Source organism: Cyprinodon tularosa, unplaced genomic scaffold, assembly GCF_016077235.1.
Source record: "Cyprinodon tularosa strain WSP-4 unplaced genomic scaffold, ASM1607723v1 ctg1267, whole genome shotgun sequence".
NCBI lineage: Eukaryota > Metazoa > Chordata > Actinopteri > Cyprinodontiformes > Cyprinodontidae > Cyprinodon > Cyprinodon tularosa.
Genome location: NW_024038078.1, coordinates 20,548 through 38,710, shown reverse-complemented (window position 1 = coordinate 38,710; position 18,163 = coordinate 20,548). Strand labels below are relative to the sequence as shown.

Sequence of the window (18,163 nt, the reverse complement as noted above, 5' to 3'; positions counted from 1 at the left end):
ATGTTGTCCAAAAAGGAAGAGAAGCGATCCTTCAGCAACGGATCGCTGAGAGACCAGTGGGAGAAGAGAGCCCAGAACATGGAGGACCAGTGCAAACAGGAGGCTGAATTTAGGCGGAGAAGCTCCCTTAAAGTGTGAGAATCATATTACAGTTTCACAGTAAAGTCTAAAGTTTAGCCCAGATAAATCCTGCTTAGAGAGTAAAAGATTAAATTAAGTTTATTTCTATCTAATTCACAACACGTCATCACAAGACACTTGAGAGACAATTCAACCAGATCATACAGTCAGAGCGGTTAAAAGTTTTCTATCTAATGAAAACCAGCTGATTGCATCGACTCATTGACTCTTCAGCAATCCCTCACACTAAGCATGCTTGTAGCGACAGTGGAGAGGAAAAACTCCCTTTTAACAGGAAGAAACCTCCAGCAGAACCAGGCTCAGTGTGAGCGGCCATCTGCTGAGGCCCACTGGGGTTCAAGGAGACAGAAGCAGACATAGAAAAAGAAGCATAGATACAAAAGGCAACTGTCAACCAGCTCCACAGGCGGCCCCGTCCAGGAAACACACAGCCAGGCAGACGAGCTCCGAGCCAGCTCCCATGTCAGAGGATGAAGAGAGCACATCCAGTTAGTCACAGTCAGAGAAACAGGACTACACTGGAAAACAGGCTAAGCTCCAACATCTAGAAACAAAGGTGTTGATGGCAGCAGCACAGCTGATATTTCTCTCCAGGATGGAGTCACAGCCAAACAGGAACAGACCAGATGAAGCTACTATGAGAAAAAGCAGAGAGAGCAGAACGTTAGAGATTGAACTACAGTAGCAGGATTGATTCTGAACATAAAACATGTAAATAAACTGATCTGAGCTGCTCAGGTTTAGGTGCTGCAGTATAGTTAACATATAAGCACTCCTACACAAACAATGTAACTGCTACCAAAATCTCTTAAAGGACCAAGAGATATTAATCAATTTCTCGCCGTGCCATGCAGCAGACGCTCTGTCTGCACTGATGAAGATTAGCTCAGTTTAGCTTTAAGCCTAATGGCTGAAAAAGAATCTGACACCTTTCTGTTTCAGTAGGCGCATTAATCTGACTGCTGGGGGGCATCGCCTCATGGTCAGTGTAACCTGGTAATCCAGGCTGATCATGTGTAGCACTCAGGTTTATCTCTACACATCATTAATCTGGGAGTGCTCCGATCGAATCTGTTTGTGGAAAAGAGGGACATTTAGCATTTCTTTCAAAGCTTAACAAAATGCAGTAATGGATCTGAGTGAGAGGCATGAAAAAAACATCTTAAAATTAACCTTTTGGCAAAAACAGAAACAAAACAATAATCAAGCAACTCATTAGTGTATGTGAATGAAGGTAAAACGGCAACATTTGGGTCTGCAACAGATTTTAAAGAGAGCAAGTTTGCAAAGGAGCAGTTTGGTAACTTCAATCTTCTACAATGTGCTACATTAATAAAGTGAGTTGAATTTAAGCAGAACATTTATAGATAAAACTTTCCAAGACCTTCAGAAAGTTTGGGGTCGAATGCCTCGTTGTCCTGAGAGAGCAGTGATTTCGGAAAAATTAAATAAATACGTAAACGATAAAGGAAAATCCATAACAAAATCCCACAGGATTCAAAATTTGTTCCTCACTTTATTTTTTTTCTTATTTCTATGACGTTTTTTTCCTGATGCAGGTTTGATTCGATATATTGTCTTCATTTTTTTTTATCTTGATCCACAGTCTGTTCTCTAAGTGGACGTATCACTGGTCTAACGGAGACCAGGCCAAGGACCAGATTTCTGACTTCAGGAGGGTTACGACACAAACAGATGAAGCAGAAAAAAAGCCTAAAATCAAATTTAAAATCGTTCCTCCACCTCCAAAACCCAAAGCTGAGCCTCCTCCTCCTCCACCTCCCACCAGGAGGTCCTCCTCCCCCAAACCTCACATGCAGAAGCGTAAGGTGGAAGTAGACATTTTTCGGTTGTGCTGGAGGGAGTCCTGGAAGAGCCGGAAGCCTCCAAAGTACCTTTACCTGAAGGCCAAAGAGGCTAAAGAAAGGAGGGCATTGCTGATGGCCATCGAGTTTCCCAAAAACAAGAAATACAAATCCAAGGCGTTTGGATCGGAAGCGGAATGGATGAGTCTGAGTTATAAATGGAGTCATTCCTGGAAGCAGGTGAGGCTGTTCTGAGCTGAGAATCAGGATTTAATCCATGGTTGGATCCATGGTCCAGATAAAGTTATCATCAGGGACTTCTGGCACAACAAAGGCAACATTTCTATGTTTATGACTTTGATCATTTTTATAACAAGAGAGAGATAGAGAGATAGCATTTATTGTCACTGAACAAAATTCAACGAAATTTCCATTGCAGCTCCCGTGCAAAAGGTCAAATATATACAGTACAGACAAGCAAACACACAACAATAATAATAACAACATACACAACTAAATCAACTAAAGGCACTCAGCCATGCCAAAGAAGCAGCAGCAGGTCCAATCATGGCAAAACACAGAAAATGTGACAGTGCAAGGTGCAGAACAGTATGGCTGTGTGTGTGTGTGGGGAGGGGGGGGGGGGGATATGTATGTGTGTCTGCGAGGTTATGATATGTGTGGGAGGGGGAGACGGCAAGGAGTAATGGCTCTGACGGCTGTGGGGAAAAAACTGTTTCTCAGTCTATTTGTTGTAGTCCGTATATTCCTGTACCGCTTGCCTGATGGCAGCGGCACAAACAGTCTGTGACCCGGGTGGCTGGAATCCATCGCTATGGATCCAGCTCTCTTCTTGACCCGGTCTGTGTAAATGGAGTCCAGGTCTGGGAGGGGACATCCCACAATGCCTTGTGCTGTTCTCACCACCCGTGTCAGTTGTTTCCTCTCCAGTGCTGTGCAGCTACCATACCACACAGTCATGTTGAGGCAGAGGATGCTCTCGATCATCGCCCTGTAAAAGTTCACGAGCAGCCGTGAGGAAAGTCCAACAACGACCTACGGATCCAACTACTGCACTGCAAAAAATGGAAATCTAAATGAGTCATTTTTGTTTAAATTAGGTGCATTTCTTCTTGAAATGAGGAGCTAATTGAGATACTTTGCCAATGGAAAAAGACAATTTACATCTAAAATAAGACAAAAAACATCATTTTTCCTATTTCAAATACGCGTTATGTAATTATTTTGCTTTAGGAGTAAAAATACTCATTCCATTGGCAAATCATCTTATTTATCTGCTAAAATTAAGGGTAAATACACTCAATTTAAGAAAAAAATTTTACCTAATTTTAGATGATTTTTGCAGTGTGACCCGTACTTCTGATCTATAGATGTATATAATCTGCTTTTATCTGTCATTATTTATCCTGTATTATAACCCTGCTAATATATATATAATCCATATCTTAACCTTTCTGTATAATCTGTTTAGAAATTCTATATTTATTTATTTTATAGCCTCTTACACTGCAAAAAATTTAAATCCAAATAAGTCACTTTTTCTTTAAGAAGTGCATTTCTTCCTGAATTGAGGAGGTTAGTGAGACACTTTGCCAATGGAACAAGACAATTTACATTTAAAATAAGAAAAAACAATTGTCTTATATCACTTTCATATTATCTAATTATCTTATTTCAAGGGTACAAAAGACTAATTACACTGGCAAATCATCTTATTTATCTGCTCAAATTAAGGGTAATTAAACTTAATTTAAGAAATTTTAACGTATTTCTAGATCGTTTTTGCAGTGTCCATTTACTCTGTGCTTATATAAACACTATATAAAGTCAAACTTCCTTAAACTAAGTTTAATTACCCTTAATTTGAGCAGGTAAATGAGGTAGTTTGCCAATGGAATGAGTATTCTTATTCTTAAAATAGGATAATTACATAATATGCACTTGAAATAAGACGATGCAATTGTGTTTTCTTATTTTAAAATGTAAATTGTCTTGTTCCATTTGCAAAATGTTTCTTTTACCTCCTCAATCCAAGAGGTCAATTATTTCAAGAAAAAATTACTTATCTAGATTTTGATCTTTTCCAGTGTACCAGTTCTATTCCATACATACATAGTCTCTGTACACATGTAGATAAATATTTATATCCTGTAAGGCCCTTCTGTATGGAAGCCCAGAGCGGCCGTGTCCCTTTTTCACTGTGTTTTTCTGAGAAAACAAGTTAATTTTCTCATTATCTAAAGATAAAATAAGCTGTTTTCTCTTGATAATGAGATGATAATTTTCTCATTAGAAAGTCGTTTTCTCGCCATTTTTCATTTTGCAGCATCAATTAAAGCTGCTCCCCTCCAGAGCGGCGATGATACCGTGCACCCAAAAAAACACAGAAAAAGGAAAAAGAATAAATAAAAAGGAAGAAAGAAGTTTTTGGCAGCAGCAGATTCAGCATCATGTCTGCTAGGAAGTGTGTTGGTGGTGGGCGTGAACGCAGGGAGGATCCATCACTCACCTTCTGACATACCCTATGATGGGGATGAAGTCTGGAGGAGAAGTTAGTCAGAGGTTCTGGATAAGCTAGCGCCACGATTTATGAGAAACTGACACTGAACGCACCCGGAAAAACAATCTAGAAATAAGTAAAAATTCCTTCAATCAAGTGTATTTTACCTTAATTTTAGTAGGTAAATGGGATGATTTGCCAATGGAATGAGTATTTTTACTCTTAAAATAAGATAATTAGATAACATGCACTTGTAATAAGACAATACAGTTGCTTTTTCTTATTTTAAATGTAAATTGTCTTGGTTCATTGGCAAAGTGTCTCACTTACCTCCTCAATTCAAGAGCAAATGCACTTAGTTTAGGAACAAATTACTTATTTAGATTTCAATTTTTTTGCAGTGCGACGGTATCCCTCAGTGTGCTCATAACTTATCCAATGAATGCCAGCTTTTTTGCCAGATTTTCCGTATGTCAGGCCACTGGAAAAACATTCTAGAAATAAGTAATACATATAGTGTAAATACATAGTGTATTTACCCTTAATTTGAGTAGGTAAATGAGATAGTTTGCCACTTGAAATAAGACAATGCAATTGTGTTTTCTTATTTTAAGTGTAAATTTACTTGTTCCATTGGCAAAATGTCTCCTTTACCTCCTCGATCCAAGAACAACTGCACTTATTTTAAGAAAAGATGACTTATCTAGATTTCGACAGGAGCTATAACCTAAAATTTCAGAGGCTTAAACCAGAGCTGAGCTTAAACTCTGTCTCATGTTTACCTAAAAAAACACCCTGATGATCCCTGAAATGTTGGGAAAACTCTGTTTACTGATGAGACTCAAACTTCTACCTCATTGATCTGATGCCAAAGCATTGGCCATTTGATGCATAATGTTGTTTTTGTGACAATCATCTAAAAGTTAATGAAACTAAACCAATATTTAGATTATAAAGCCCAGAAATAAAAACAAATTAAGAGTGTTTGTTTTATCCTGAAGGTGGTTAAAGTTCAGACATCCCAGATTGCAGAAGCTGATCGGCTCAGATTATAATCTGAGTCATCGTTTACATCAGTGAGACATTTAATTTGTCTTAGATGATGGGTTTGGTCTGTGATTCTCATTTCATTTTCATTTATTTAACTTTATTTTCAGTTCTGTGGAGATAAACTGGATTTAGCCAAAGGAGTTGAGTTAAAGAGGCAAAATCAACCAAAATGTAAAGTTTCCTCTTTGTTTTAAGGTGAAAAGTCCATCTCAGTCAGAGCACTCAGAGAACACAGACTTCCTGTGGGACATCCTGTTTGAAAAGACGATGGGCAGCAAGGTGGAAATAGGAGAATATCGACTTCCGGTTTGGGCTGGAACCTGGAAGATCATGAACTTTCCCTTCAGGCAGCAGAAGAAGAACTGGGACTGTGGTTGGGAAAACTACCAGCAGGATCCAAGCAGCAAGACGGACAAACTCTGCCTGATTGAGCAACAGATGGATCAGGTGGGGGGGGGAATGCATTGTTCTGCTGTTTCCTGGTTTCAGCAACAAACTTGATGACCAGAACAAACATCTGTGTTCTTAAAATCAGGAGGAGCCTGAAGGCTGGGAGGACTCATGGAAACTCTCTGGAGCAGAGTTTGATGCAGAAGATGTAGAGGAGGAGAGCTTTTCCATCAGTGAAGGCTCATTGGCAGTGAGCATGAATGAGTGGCTGATGCCAGGATGGAGCAGATGCTGCCTGCTGGCTGCAGCTCCTCCTGACGAGTTCGAGGAACGAAAGAAAAGCTGGAGTTCCAGTTGGGGATTCCAGCAGCAGATCAGGTGGGTTCAGATCGGCTGCTTTCTACTGAATCCATATATCTGATTCCATTGGTTCATATCAATCCATCATGTATTTTAGACTAAAAAATCATCTAAAGATGACATTTCTAGGACGTTTATCCGGTTTGTAACTTTTCCATTCGAGGTCAAATTACTTCAAAACCAACCTGGGATTAAAATACCAAATCCAGGATAATCCAAGGAGGTGATTTGTCCCGTTCTTAGACTTAAATTTTATCCTAATCTTGTTTACAAACAGTGTACACAAAGTGAAATGAGGATGCATACAGCTTTTAAACAGTGAATGAGCAGCTTAGCAATGAAAATAAACATTTACATTTTAAAATTGCAGCAGTGATCAGAAACAGTGCAGGAGAAAAGTAAAAGCAGTTTAAATTCATGGTGCAAAAGGCATTAATATGGAAAGGTTCAGTGCAGTGCAAATAAATAAATATGATGCAATATGCAGTAGAACATTGAGTTGTGTTTCATTTAAAGGGATTATGAAAAAATCAGCCATGTTGGTAGTACAGATATGATGTTTGCAAGTGTTGCAGAAACTTTATTAGAGTTTCAACAGTCATCAGTCTGATGGATGGATGGATGGATGGATGGATGGATGGATGGATGGATGGATGGATGGATGGATGATGGATGGATGGATGGATGGATGGATGGATGGATGGATGGATGGATGGATGGATGGATGGATGATGGATGGATGGATGGATGGATGGATGGATGGATGGATGGATGATGGATGGATGATGATGGATGGATGGATGGATGGATGATGGATGGATGGATGGATGGATGATGGATGGATGGATGATGGATGGATGGATGGATGGATGGATGATGGATGGATGGATGGATGATGGATGGATGGATGGATGGATGGATGGATGGATGGATGGATGATGGATGGATGGATGGATGGATGATGGATGGATGGATGGATGGATGGATGGATGGATGGATGGATGGATGGATGGATGGATGATGGATGGATGGATGATGGATGGATGGATGATGGATGGATGGATGGATGATGGATGGATGGATGGATGATGGATGGATGGATGGATGGATGATGGATGGATGGATGATGGATGGATGGATGGATGGATGGATGGATGATGGATGGATGGATGGATGATGGATGGATGGATGGATGGATGGATGGATGGATGATGGATGGATGGATGATGGATGGATGGATGGATGGATGGATGGATGATGGATGGATGGATGGATGGATGGATGATGGATGGATGGATGATGGATGGATGGATGGATGATGGATGGATGGATGGATGGATGGATGGATGGATGGATGGATGGATGGATGGATGATGGATGGATGGATGATGGATGGATGATAGATGGATGGATGGATGGATGGATGGATGGATGGATGATGGATGGATGGATGATGGATGGATGGATGATGGATGGATGGATGGATGGATGGATGATGGATGGATGGATGGATGGATGGATGGATGGATGATGGATGGATGGATGATGGATGGATGGATGATGGATGGATGGATGGATGGATGATGGATGGATGGATGGATGGATGGATGGATGGATGATGGATGGATGGATGATGGATGGATGGATGGATGGATGGATGGATGGATGGATGGATGGATGGATGGATGGATGGATGGATGGATGGATGGATGGATGATGGATGGATGGATGGATGATGGATGGATGGATGGATGGATGGATGGATGGATGGATGGATGGATGGATGATGGATGGATGGATGATGGATGGATGATGGATGGATGGATGGATGGATGGATGGATGGATGATGGATGGATGGATGGATGGATGGATGGATGGATGGATGGATGGATGGATGGATGGATGGATGGATGGATGGATGGATGGATGATGGATGGATGGATGGATGGATGGATGGATGGATGGATGGATGGATGGATGGATGGATGGATGGATGGATGGATGGATGGATGGATGGATGATGGATGGATGGATGGATGGATGGATGATGGATGGATGGATGGATGGATGATGGATGGATGGATGGATGATGGATGGATGGATGGATGGATGGATGATGGATGGATGGATGGATGGATGGATGGATGGATGGATGGATGGATGGATGATGGATGGATGGATGGATGGATGGATGGATGGATGGATGGATGGATGGATGATGGATGGATGGATGATGGATGGATGGATGGATGATGGATGGATGGATGGATGGATGGATGATGGATGGATGGATGGATGATGGATGGATGGATGGATGATGGATGGATGGATGGATGGATGGATGGATGGATGGATGGATGGATGGATGGATGGATGGATGGATGATGGATGATGGATGGATGGATGGATGGATGGATGATGGATGGATGGATGGATGGATGGATGATGATGGATGGATGGATGGATGGATGGATGGATGATGGATGGATGGATGGATGGATGGATGATGGATGGATGGATGGATGGATGGATGGATGGATGATGGATGATGGATGGATGGATGGATGGATGATGGATGGATGGATGGATGGATGGATGGATGGATGATGGATGGATGGATGGATGGATGGATGATGGATGATGGATGGATGGATGGATGGATGATGGATGGATGGATGGATGGATGGATGGATGGATGATGGATGGATGGATGGATGGATGGATGATGGATGGATGGATGGATGGATGATGGATGGATGGATGGATGGATGGATGGATGGATGATGGATGGATGGATGGATGGATGGATGGATGGATGATGGATGGATGGATGGATGGATGGATGGATGATGGATGGATGGATGGATGGATGGATGGATGGATGGATGGATGGATGGATGGATGGATGGATGATGGATGATGGATGGATGATGGATGGATGATGGATGGATGGATGGATGATGGATGGATGGATGGATGATGGATGGATGGATGATGGATGGATGGATGATGGATGGATGGATGGATGGATGGATGGATGGATGATGGATGGATGGATGGATGATGGATGATGGATGGATGATGGATGGATGATGGATGGATGATGGATGGATGATGGATGGATGGATGATGGATGATGGATGATGGATGGATGGATGGATGGATGGATGATGGATGATGGATGGATGGATAGATGATGGATGGATGGATGGATGGATAATCTGATGTTTTTCTATGAATCTCCTCAGTTTCCAATCTGAACTCTGACCCTCTCCTCCTCAGATGGTGCGGCGGCTCCATCTCCTCTCATCACAAACACAGCAGCAATCTGAGCAGGAGAAGGAGAACCATAACCTCCCTCCTCACAGCCAGCCTCTCTGAGGAGAGCACTGACCTCAGCGAGTGGACGGAGGCCTGGAAGGCTCCAAAAGCACAGAGTAAACTAGAAGCTGATGATGAGCTGGATGAAGAGGAAACAGGGAGTGAAACTGAGGAAAATGAGGAAGATGAAGCAGATGACAGCCAGGATGAGGGAGAAGAGGATGAAGAGGATGAAGGAATGGAGGAGGAGAAAGATGAAGAGGAGGAGGAACAATTTAACAGAGATGAGGAGAAGAAGGAGGAGAGCAGGAATAAAATATTCCAAGATTTTAACAGGAAGATTGAGCAGGAAATAGGTGATGAGGAGGAAGATGAAGGGGTAGATGAGGAGGAGGAAGATGAAGATGATGAAGATGATAAAGAGAAAGAAAATGACAAAACAGAGAGAGGAGAGGATGACGAGGAGGAGGAAGAGGAGGAAGAAGAGAGTGGAGAAGAGGCTGTCATCACAACGAAGGAGAGGGAGGAAGATGTCACTGAAGAGGAGGAAGAGGAAGATGAAGGAAAATTGGACAGTGGTGATGAAGAGGAGGAAGAAAAAAACGATTCAGCTGAAAAAGAAAGAAAGGAAAAGATCAATGAGGGGGATGAAGAATTATATGAGGAAGAGGAGGAAAACCCCAAAACAAAAACAATCGAGTTTCCAGAATCTATTACTGATCAGGAGAAGGAGAGAGGAGAGGAGGAGGAGGAGGAGGAGGAGAAAGAGGAGAATGAGATTACAGAGAAGCATGAGGAAGAGAATGAGGATGAGGAGGAGCAGGAGGAGGAGAAAGAGGAGAAGGAGATGGCAGAGGAGCATGAGGAGAAGGAGTCAGGGAATCTTGCTAAAAAAGAGGAAATAGGACTGGAAAACAACAGAGCAGGAAATGACGAGGAGGAGGGAAGGAAAACAACCAAAGAGGAAGAAGAACAGGAAGATGAAACGGACGACGAAGAGGAGGAGGATTTTCTGGACTTTGATGATGAAAGAAGTGAAAATAAACAAGAAGAAGAGAAGCAGATTCATGAATTAAAGAAGAAGAATAAATGTGAGGATGAGGAGGGACAGGAAACGGAAGAGGAATATGAAGATGCAGATGATGAAGGCCCGGGGAAGGAAAAAACAAACCAGCATGATGAAGACTTGAACCTGGAAGGGGAGGAGGAGAAGGAGGAGGAGGAGGAGAAGGAGGAGGAGGAGGAGGAGGAGGAGGAGGAGGAGGAGAAGTTTAAAGAGGAAGAAAAGATTTACACAGAGGAAAAACAGAAAAATGAAGATGATGATGATTGCCAGGAGTTAGATGAGGAAGAGGTGCAAGACCAAAAACTGAAAAGAGAAGAAGAGGAGGAGGACAAAAACACAAAACAAATGTTTGAGGAAGATGTTGAAGAGGAAGATGACCAGATTCACAGTCTGGAAGATGAAGATCAGCAGAATAAAGACAACGATGAAGAGGATGAAGATAAGATGGAAGAAAACAAAGACCCAAAGGAGAAAAATGATGAAGAGGAGGAGGATGAAGATGCAGCCATTCACAGGAAGGAGAAGCAAACAGAGAGCCGGACGAGGAGTTCAGAGGAGGAAGGCAAGGAGGAGGAGGAAAGCTGTGAAGAAGAGGAGGATGAAGAAGTAGACCAAGAGGAAGAGGATGACAAAGATGAAGAGGTTGAAGAAATAAACAAAGAAAAGGAGGAGGAGGAGAAGCAGGAGGAGGAGGAGGAGGAAGAGCAGCAGGAGGAGGAGGATGAAAGCTGTGAAGAAGAGGAGGATGAAGAAGTAGACCAAGAGAAAGTGGATCACAAAGATGAAGAGGTTGAAGAAATAAACAAAGAAAAGGAGCAGGAGGAGGCGCAGGAGGAAGAGGAGCAGGAGGAGGTTTATGGAGATGAAGATAAAGAGACAGAAGAGCGACGCAGGCAAAAGAAGAAGAAACGAGTCCAAAACGTTCCTCTTCATCTTCAGTTCCACAAACTGAACGCCTCCTTCTCATCCTGGAGGCGCTCGTGGATGCTGGCTGTCCCTCACAGAGGAGGAGACGAAGGAGCTGAGGAGGCAGACCAGGAGGAAGATGAGGGAGAGGAGTGGCGGGCCTGGAAGGAGTCCTGGAGAATCTGTCGATGGAAGAAACCAGATGAAGATGAGGTGATTTGCTTCTCCTCGGAGCACCGGAGTCATCGACAAGCTGGACTGAAGGAGGAGGAAGGAGAACCGGCCAGGGAGTGGACTCTGAGCTACAAAATGAACACAGCAAAAGGAGGCGAGGATGAGGAGGAAGAGGAGGATGAGGAGGAAGAGGAGGAAAGTTGAAACGTGATCAAATATTTTGAACTGAGAGACTTTAATGATTGTGAGGAAGCAGAGGAAGCAGCCAGCTCCTTTAAATCTCTAAAACCTTCCAGAACTTTTCCAGAACTTTCTAAATCCTTCTGAACCGTCAGAGTCATTTCTGCGACACGTAGAGGAGAGCTGCTCGCTTTTATTTCACTTCCTCTAACTTTCAGGAAACTCCTGGAAGTTCCAACAAAACACCTGAAGTAACCTCTAAGCTTTGCCACTGGTCTGTAAATGTCTGTTTATAGTTGAACAAAAATTTACATTTTACATCCAAACAGTTAATAAATGAATTCAAATGATGAATTAATTAAAGTCTTATTCTCTTCATCCTAAAGAAATCAAAAGTTACAAACAAAATGGTTTCCTTTCTCCTCCCATCATGTTGACCTCCTTACATCTGAATGACTGTTGGAGGGGAGAATATGTAGTGAATTGTTGCATCTGGATGTTTAATAACAATTAATATATTCATGGATCATGTAAATTATTCAACAAGTTGGTCCTTTGAAAAAAAAAAACACTAATAAGATTAAATGCTCGAGGAGAAATAGCTAAATAGAGGTGGAGAGTTAAAACCTTGTGAAAGATCGCCCTCTGGTGGTGGGATTGTGCAATCAGCGTCCTCCAGGTGTCTCTGCTTCATAACAAACCTTTATTAACCCCTGTTTTTACAGAATGACTTTTTCAAATGAATGTAATGATGGTAATAAAAATGTCCCCCTCTTAAACATAATTTAATTCCATGCTATATAAAAAAATAAAAATAAAAAAATATATAGAACTTTATTGATCTCTCATAGAGCAAAACACTAAAAGTCATTTGACCGATACAGGAGTTTTTAAAAGCGTCTCTGTCAACATGATGCATCTGCTAAAAATAAAAATGTTCCCCTTTTTTTATCCGTTTCTTCTCAGTTATCAAACTTATTGTTTTAAAAAATAACTTTTAAAAGCCTAGTCCACAAGGATCCTCATTCACATTTTCCCCTAAATGTTCACGTTATATTATTACATTATTTATTAGCTGTATCTAAAAGTATCAAATATTTTCAATTTAAACATAGAAGTGAAATAATAGAATATAACCTATAATATCTTCAATGATATCATTTTTCTGGGTCATCAAATCAATCCAGTTTAGTCTGTCCAATCAGCTGCCTGCAGTACCTTTAAATGTCCAGCAGGTGTCAACACCAAAACTGGATTCTAATTATTTAAGTTTTAATCAAAACCTCAAACAGCAAACATGTTGTTCTGATTGTTTGTAGATCTGTTGAAAATCTAATTTTATAATTTATCTTATGTTGGGAGTATTTTATGATGGACTGTGGCCTAAATTAAATCAATTAATTTAATACCTTAAATAGTTTGGATTTCATCTCAGTGAGTTCAATATTAGATTGTGTCAAACTGTTCAGAGATTATAGATGTTTAAAGTCCAGATATGTTCATGAAATGTCCATTAGGGTCCAGAATTGGCTGGAGATAAATCAGGCGATTTATGAGTCACTCAGTAATTATTGCTGTTATTTAATGAAGTCTTCCTCATTTCCTGCAGTTATTAAAATTATTGTTTTTTTTAATATAAATTAATTTAAAAAAGTGATTAAAATGAGAACAAGTCTTTGTGGTCTTCTTGTCCTGATCAGCAGTCCTCCTCCAGCTGCAGACTGGGAGCTTTGGGATGCAGATGTCCTGTTGTTTTCCCTCCTGCTGCTCCTCTTCCAGCTGTGTATTAGCATCAGCTCAGACTGCTTTGTGATGACAAAATGACCATTTCCACCTCCATTTGTCCCTCAGCAGAGGAAGAAAGGGGGAGGCGAGTCACAACTCTGCTGGTTCTTCCCTAATGACACATGGTGGCTAGGAGATATGGAAGACAAAATGCTCAAAGTTTTAATAAATAAAATCATTATAAAATGATAAACATGTGATGTTTGAAATGCAGCAAAATGCCTTTACTTATTATCAGGAAAAATATATATTTTTTTCTCCCTCAAAAATGTGTTCAAAACGGGATTTAAAAATGATTTTTAAAAAGTTCCCGATAATAGAAATCATTGTTTGTCGTTATGCAGCTGACAAATGCGTCCTTCTTAAGGACAGATTCTAATATATCTGCAGAGTGGGGACTATAAATCTGATATATTTATTTTTTAATTTCTATTTGGTTGTTGAATATCAGAGATTTTGCAGATATATTTTTATACATACATTGTTTATATTGACCTATATGTTTTTGCCCCTTTTACATAATTACATTAGCTCTTATTAGTTTATGCTCCTGCTGGTTGGCACCTTTATTTAAATCTGGATTTCATGAGCGTAGTCTTTGTTCACTTTAAAATAAAAAACAAAAGAAAAAAGAAACAGTTTTGAAAAGTTTGGGATTCATTTTTTCCTGTTTATGTGTCAACTCTCACGGTTGCTAAGCGACAGAGCGTACGACGGAGAAAGCCACCAAAGACTGGACCTGTTTGAATTCACAGCCAAAACTCTTTCGGTCTCCTGATTTTCAAGGACTTCGAAGGATCCAGTCCAGGTAGACCGCGTCCTTGGAAGACGCAGCCCATGAATTTGAATTCAGCCCTTGTCTGCTTCCTGGTCTGCTTCCTGGTCTGCTTCCAGGTTTGTTTCCTGGTTTTCTTCCTGGTCTGCTTCCAGGTTTGTTTCCTGGTTTTCTTCCTGGTCTGCTTCCTGGTCTGCTTCCTGCTCTGCTTTCTGGTTTGCTTTCTGGTTTGCTTCCTGGTCTGCTTCCTGGTTTGCTTCCTGGTCTGCTTCCTGGTTTGCTTCCTGCTCTGCTTTCTGGTTTGCTTTCTGGTTTGCTTCCTGGTCTGCTTCCTGGTCTGCTTCCTGGTCTGCTTCCTGGTCTGCTTCCTGGTTTTCTTCCTGGTCTGCTTCCAGGTTTGTTTCCTGGTTTTCTTCCTGGTCTGCTTCCAGGTTTGTTTCCTGGTTTTCTTCCTGGTCTGCTTCCTGGTCTGCTTCCTGCTCTGCTTTCTGGTTTGCTTTCTGGTTTGCTTCCTGGTCTGCTTCCTGGTTTTCTTCCTGGTCTGCTTCCTGGTTTGCTTCCTGCTCTGCTTTCTGGTTTGCTTTCTGGTTTGCTTCCTGGTCTGCTTCCTGGTCTGCTTCCTGGTCTGCTTCCTGGTTTTCTTCCTGGTCTGCTTCCTGGTCTGCTTCCTGGTCTGCTTCCTGGTTTTCTTCCTGGTCTGCTTCCTGGTCTGCAGCATCAGCTTGCTGAGAGGAGTTGCATAACAACATGATTGAGGCTTCAAGTTTGAATTTTTTTAAACTTCTGGATACTAACTGCTCTTGATAGCGTTGTTAGAGGAGTTAGAAACAGGAAGTAGGAGCTATAATTTCCTTCATTAGACGGTGCAACAGATAATTACTGGTTTATTCCTTGGAATATTTACAGCTCTGTGATTCAGCTTTAAACTGTAATTTGAAGGGACTAAGGTGACTGTTTTATCTCTCCACATGACAACTATTGTGTGATTTGTTTGTTTATTCTGCATTTGGCTGAATTTCTCAGCCAGCATATTTTTCTGAATGTTTCAGCAGTTTTTATGGGAGTCTTTATTTTAGCCGCCAGCTAACATTCAGGGGGCAAAGCTACTGCTTGTTTCTTCATCCTGTTGTGTATATAGTTTTGCAGTGTCATCCATCCTAATGGTTTATTTTATCAGGGGGAGGGGGGGCTGGTGAGGTCACTGAGGGTCAAGGATACGCCCTGGACATCAGCCACAAACGCACTCATTTCCAGTTCCGCTGGTTTTTCTGGGCTGTGGGAGGAAACCATCTTCCATCTTCTCCAGTTTTTGGTACATTTATCTTTCTGTTCTGTTTGTCAGCCAGCGGGGAAACCAGCAGATGGTGACCAGGATGTTCAGCTGGGAGATAATGATTACAGTTATATCAGGATAAAGCTGTTCTAATACAGTCAACCATGATCTTTCGGTTTTTCGTATTTCTTTGTCTGATGGTTGCCTTTTTGACATTTAAAGACGTTATAAACGGATCATCTGAGGTTAAGGTGACACCTCCACCTGCTTGCTGCTTACTGGTGAGGAACTGGATCTGGCTGCCTTATCTGACCTCCAGGTTGTAAACAGGTTAGGATCTGGGATGGATCACAGTTGCTCCGCTCCGACCCTGAGGTTCCCTCAGACTGCCTTCTGATCTATCTCACTGGGCTCGTCCAGCCTTGGGCCGACATGACATCGTTGGCTTTCTCCTCATTAGTCTGAAAACACTACAGGCCTTGAGTCGCTCTCTCCTACTTTTTGTATTATTTGCTTCTTTTATGTAGATCTTTCCGATTCTGTATGAAAATTCTGCAAACATTCCTTATGAACATATGAAAATATTCATTAAGGACTATTTTTGGGTGAATCAATGGTCGTTCATTTTAAACAATAGATGTTGCTCTCATGTTTCCAGAAATCAATGCATGGATGAAAAACTGTTCATCAGTTGAATCAAACTAAATTGAAGTCAGATTCTGGATCAAAGGAAGAGCGTTTCAAAGTTAGCATCCAGCTTCAGCTAATCTAGCTAGAAAGCAGCAATCAGGCTCTAAATCTGGACTCAGACCTGAACCTTCAGAGGCTCATAGAGACAGGAACACAGAGGACCTTCTATCACCTGAAGAACATCTTCAGGATTTAAGGACTGATGTCTCAGCAGGACCTAGAAGAAATATCTTAATTAAAGCAAATATTTAGAATTCAAACTTCAGAAAGTTCTTTAAATCTGAAATGATTCCATCCTGTTCAATAAATGATCAGTGTTTTTAATTCAGAGTAATTTTCATGTGAATGTGCTTTACTGGAGGCATCCATGTTTGTCAAAGAACACTACTGCCACCTACTGGTTAGTGACGTCACGGTGCGGTATCGGCTGTTGATCAAGTCCCAGTGCTGTATCTGGTGTTTGTCACAACGCGCTATTATCCAAGTCATCTTGAAAACATTCTTCTTCCAAATGTTGGCTACATATTACGGGTTTTTTCTCTGGCCAGAAGTTCGATGGCAAATCCTCCCTCTTCAAGTTGGCGATCCAACGACCAACCCGTCCGTGGAGGATCAGGAATCAGAAAGGTGGAATAACTCTTTTTTTCCACTTTTACCCGATGTATTCCAGCATCCAGCTGCCATGCACGTGGGCATTGTCAGTTTCACTATAGCTCTGGTGAATTTCAATGGTGAAGTCCTCTGGAAATCTTCAATAATTGTTGTTGATTGCAGATGTGTCTAGTAGTTCCCATTGATTTAGCTTGGAAAGCGGGGAGAATGGCGCTAGGCTTACCGCACCGTGACGTCACTGCTGGAAGATGGCAGGAGGGAGGGGCTACTATATTTGGGCAAAAATGGCCGCTCCCAGACTCAGTGATCACGACGAAAATTATTGTTTATATTTTTTTATTAATTAACACTAAATTCATTCAATTAGAGCAAACAAATTAGTTTAAGGTATAAATGCAGATTGTTTTTGAAAGCCGTCTTAGATTTAGTCTAAATTTTCATTTTCAGGACTGTCATTCATTTTAGTCATAACCATATGTTATAGTTTTAGTTTAGTTTTAGTCGACTAAATAGAAAGACTTAAATCAGTTTTATGTTGCACTTTTTAAAACAGTTAACCTTTATAATTTCAAATACCAACCAGATTCTTTCCCAGACTGACAGCTCTATCCTAGATGCTACAATATCTGGGTATAGAATGCTGCCCTTCAGATCATCATTGCTGCTGGGCAGAAAACTTTGATTTATAGAATTCAAATAAACTTTTTTATGAATTAATGTCCTACTTTATACAAAAGTGTCTCATAAAAGCTGCGAGAATAGCCGATCTACTTCAACACATCCTATTGGTTAATATAGCAGAGAGACAAGCTAACAAAATGTCCAATAAAGGAATGATTTTAGACATCCAAGGTTTCCATCCCAAAGCAAACACTTCCTGATCTACTATGAATTATGCATTAAACAATAATATCTGAATTACTCCAAAAAAGCAAAGAACAAAAACATTCTTACTTTGATAAGTTTGGCTTTATTTCTTCAATTTATTCATTGTTTCCCGTTGCTCAGGGGCAAAGTAGATTTAAACCTATAATTGCCTTATAAATGCATTAGAATCCGGACCTAAATTTCCAGAATACGTTGAATAAAATGTTTAAATATTCAAAGGAAACT

At 41.1% G+C, this 18,163-nt stretch overlaps 1 protein-coding gene across 1 annotated transcript; it reads left to right on the top strand.

Annotated features, from left to right (window-relative positions):
- LOC119777735 (glutamic acid-rich protein-like) lies at window positions 1–12,273 on the top strand. The gene is made up of 5 exons (XM_038276734.1): window positions 1–134; window positions 1,748–2,186; window positions 5,713–5,964; window positions 6,053–6,285; window positions 9,551–12,273. Exons 1-5 carry the CDS (start codon window positions 1–3, stop codon window positions 11,937–11,939), a joined length of 3,447 nt encoding a protein of 1,148 aa, XP_038132662.1. The 3' UTR covers window positions 11,940–12,273.
- Window positions 12,274–18,163: the final 5,890 nt, after the last annotated feature.

Coding starts and splice junctions, on each gene's coding strand:
- LOC119777735 (XM_038276734.1), top strand. CDS start 1: ATGTTGTCCAAAAAGGAAGAGAAGCGATCCTTCAGCAACGGATCGCTG. Junction 5,965..6,052: donor TTGAGCAACAGATGGATCAG/GTGGGGGGGGGA, acceptor TCTTAAAATCAG/GAGGAGCCTGAAGGCTGGGA. Junction 6,286..9,550: donor GGATTCCAGCAGCAGATCAG/GTGGGTTCAGAT, acceptor TCTCCTCCTCAG/ATGGTGCGGCGGCTCCATCT.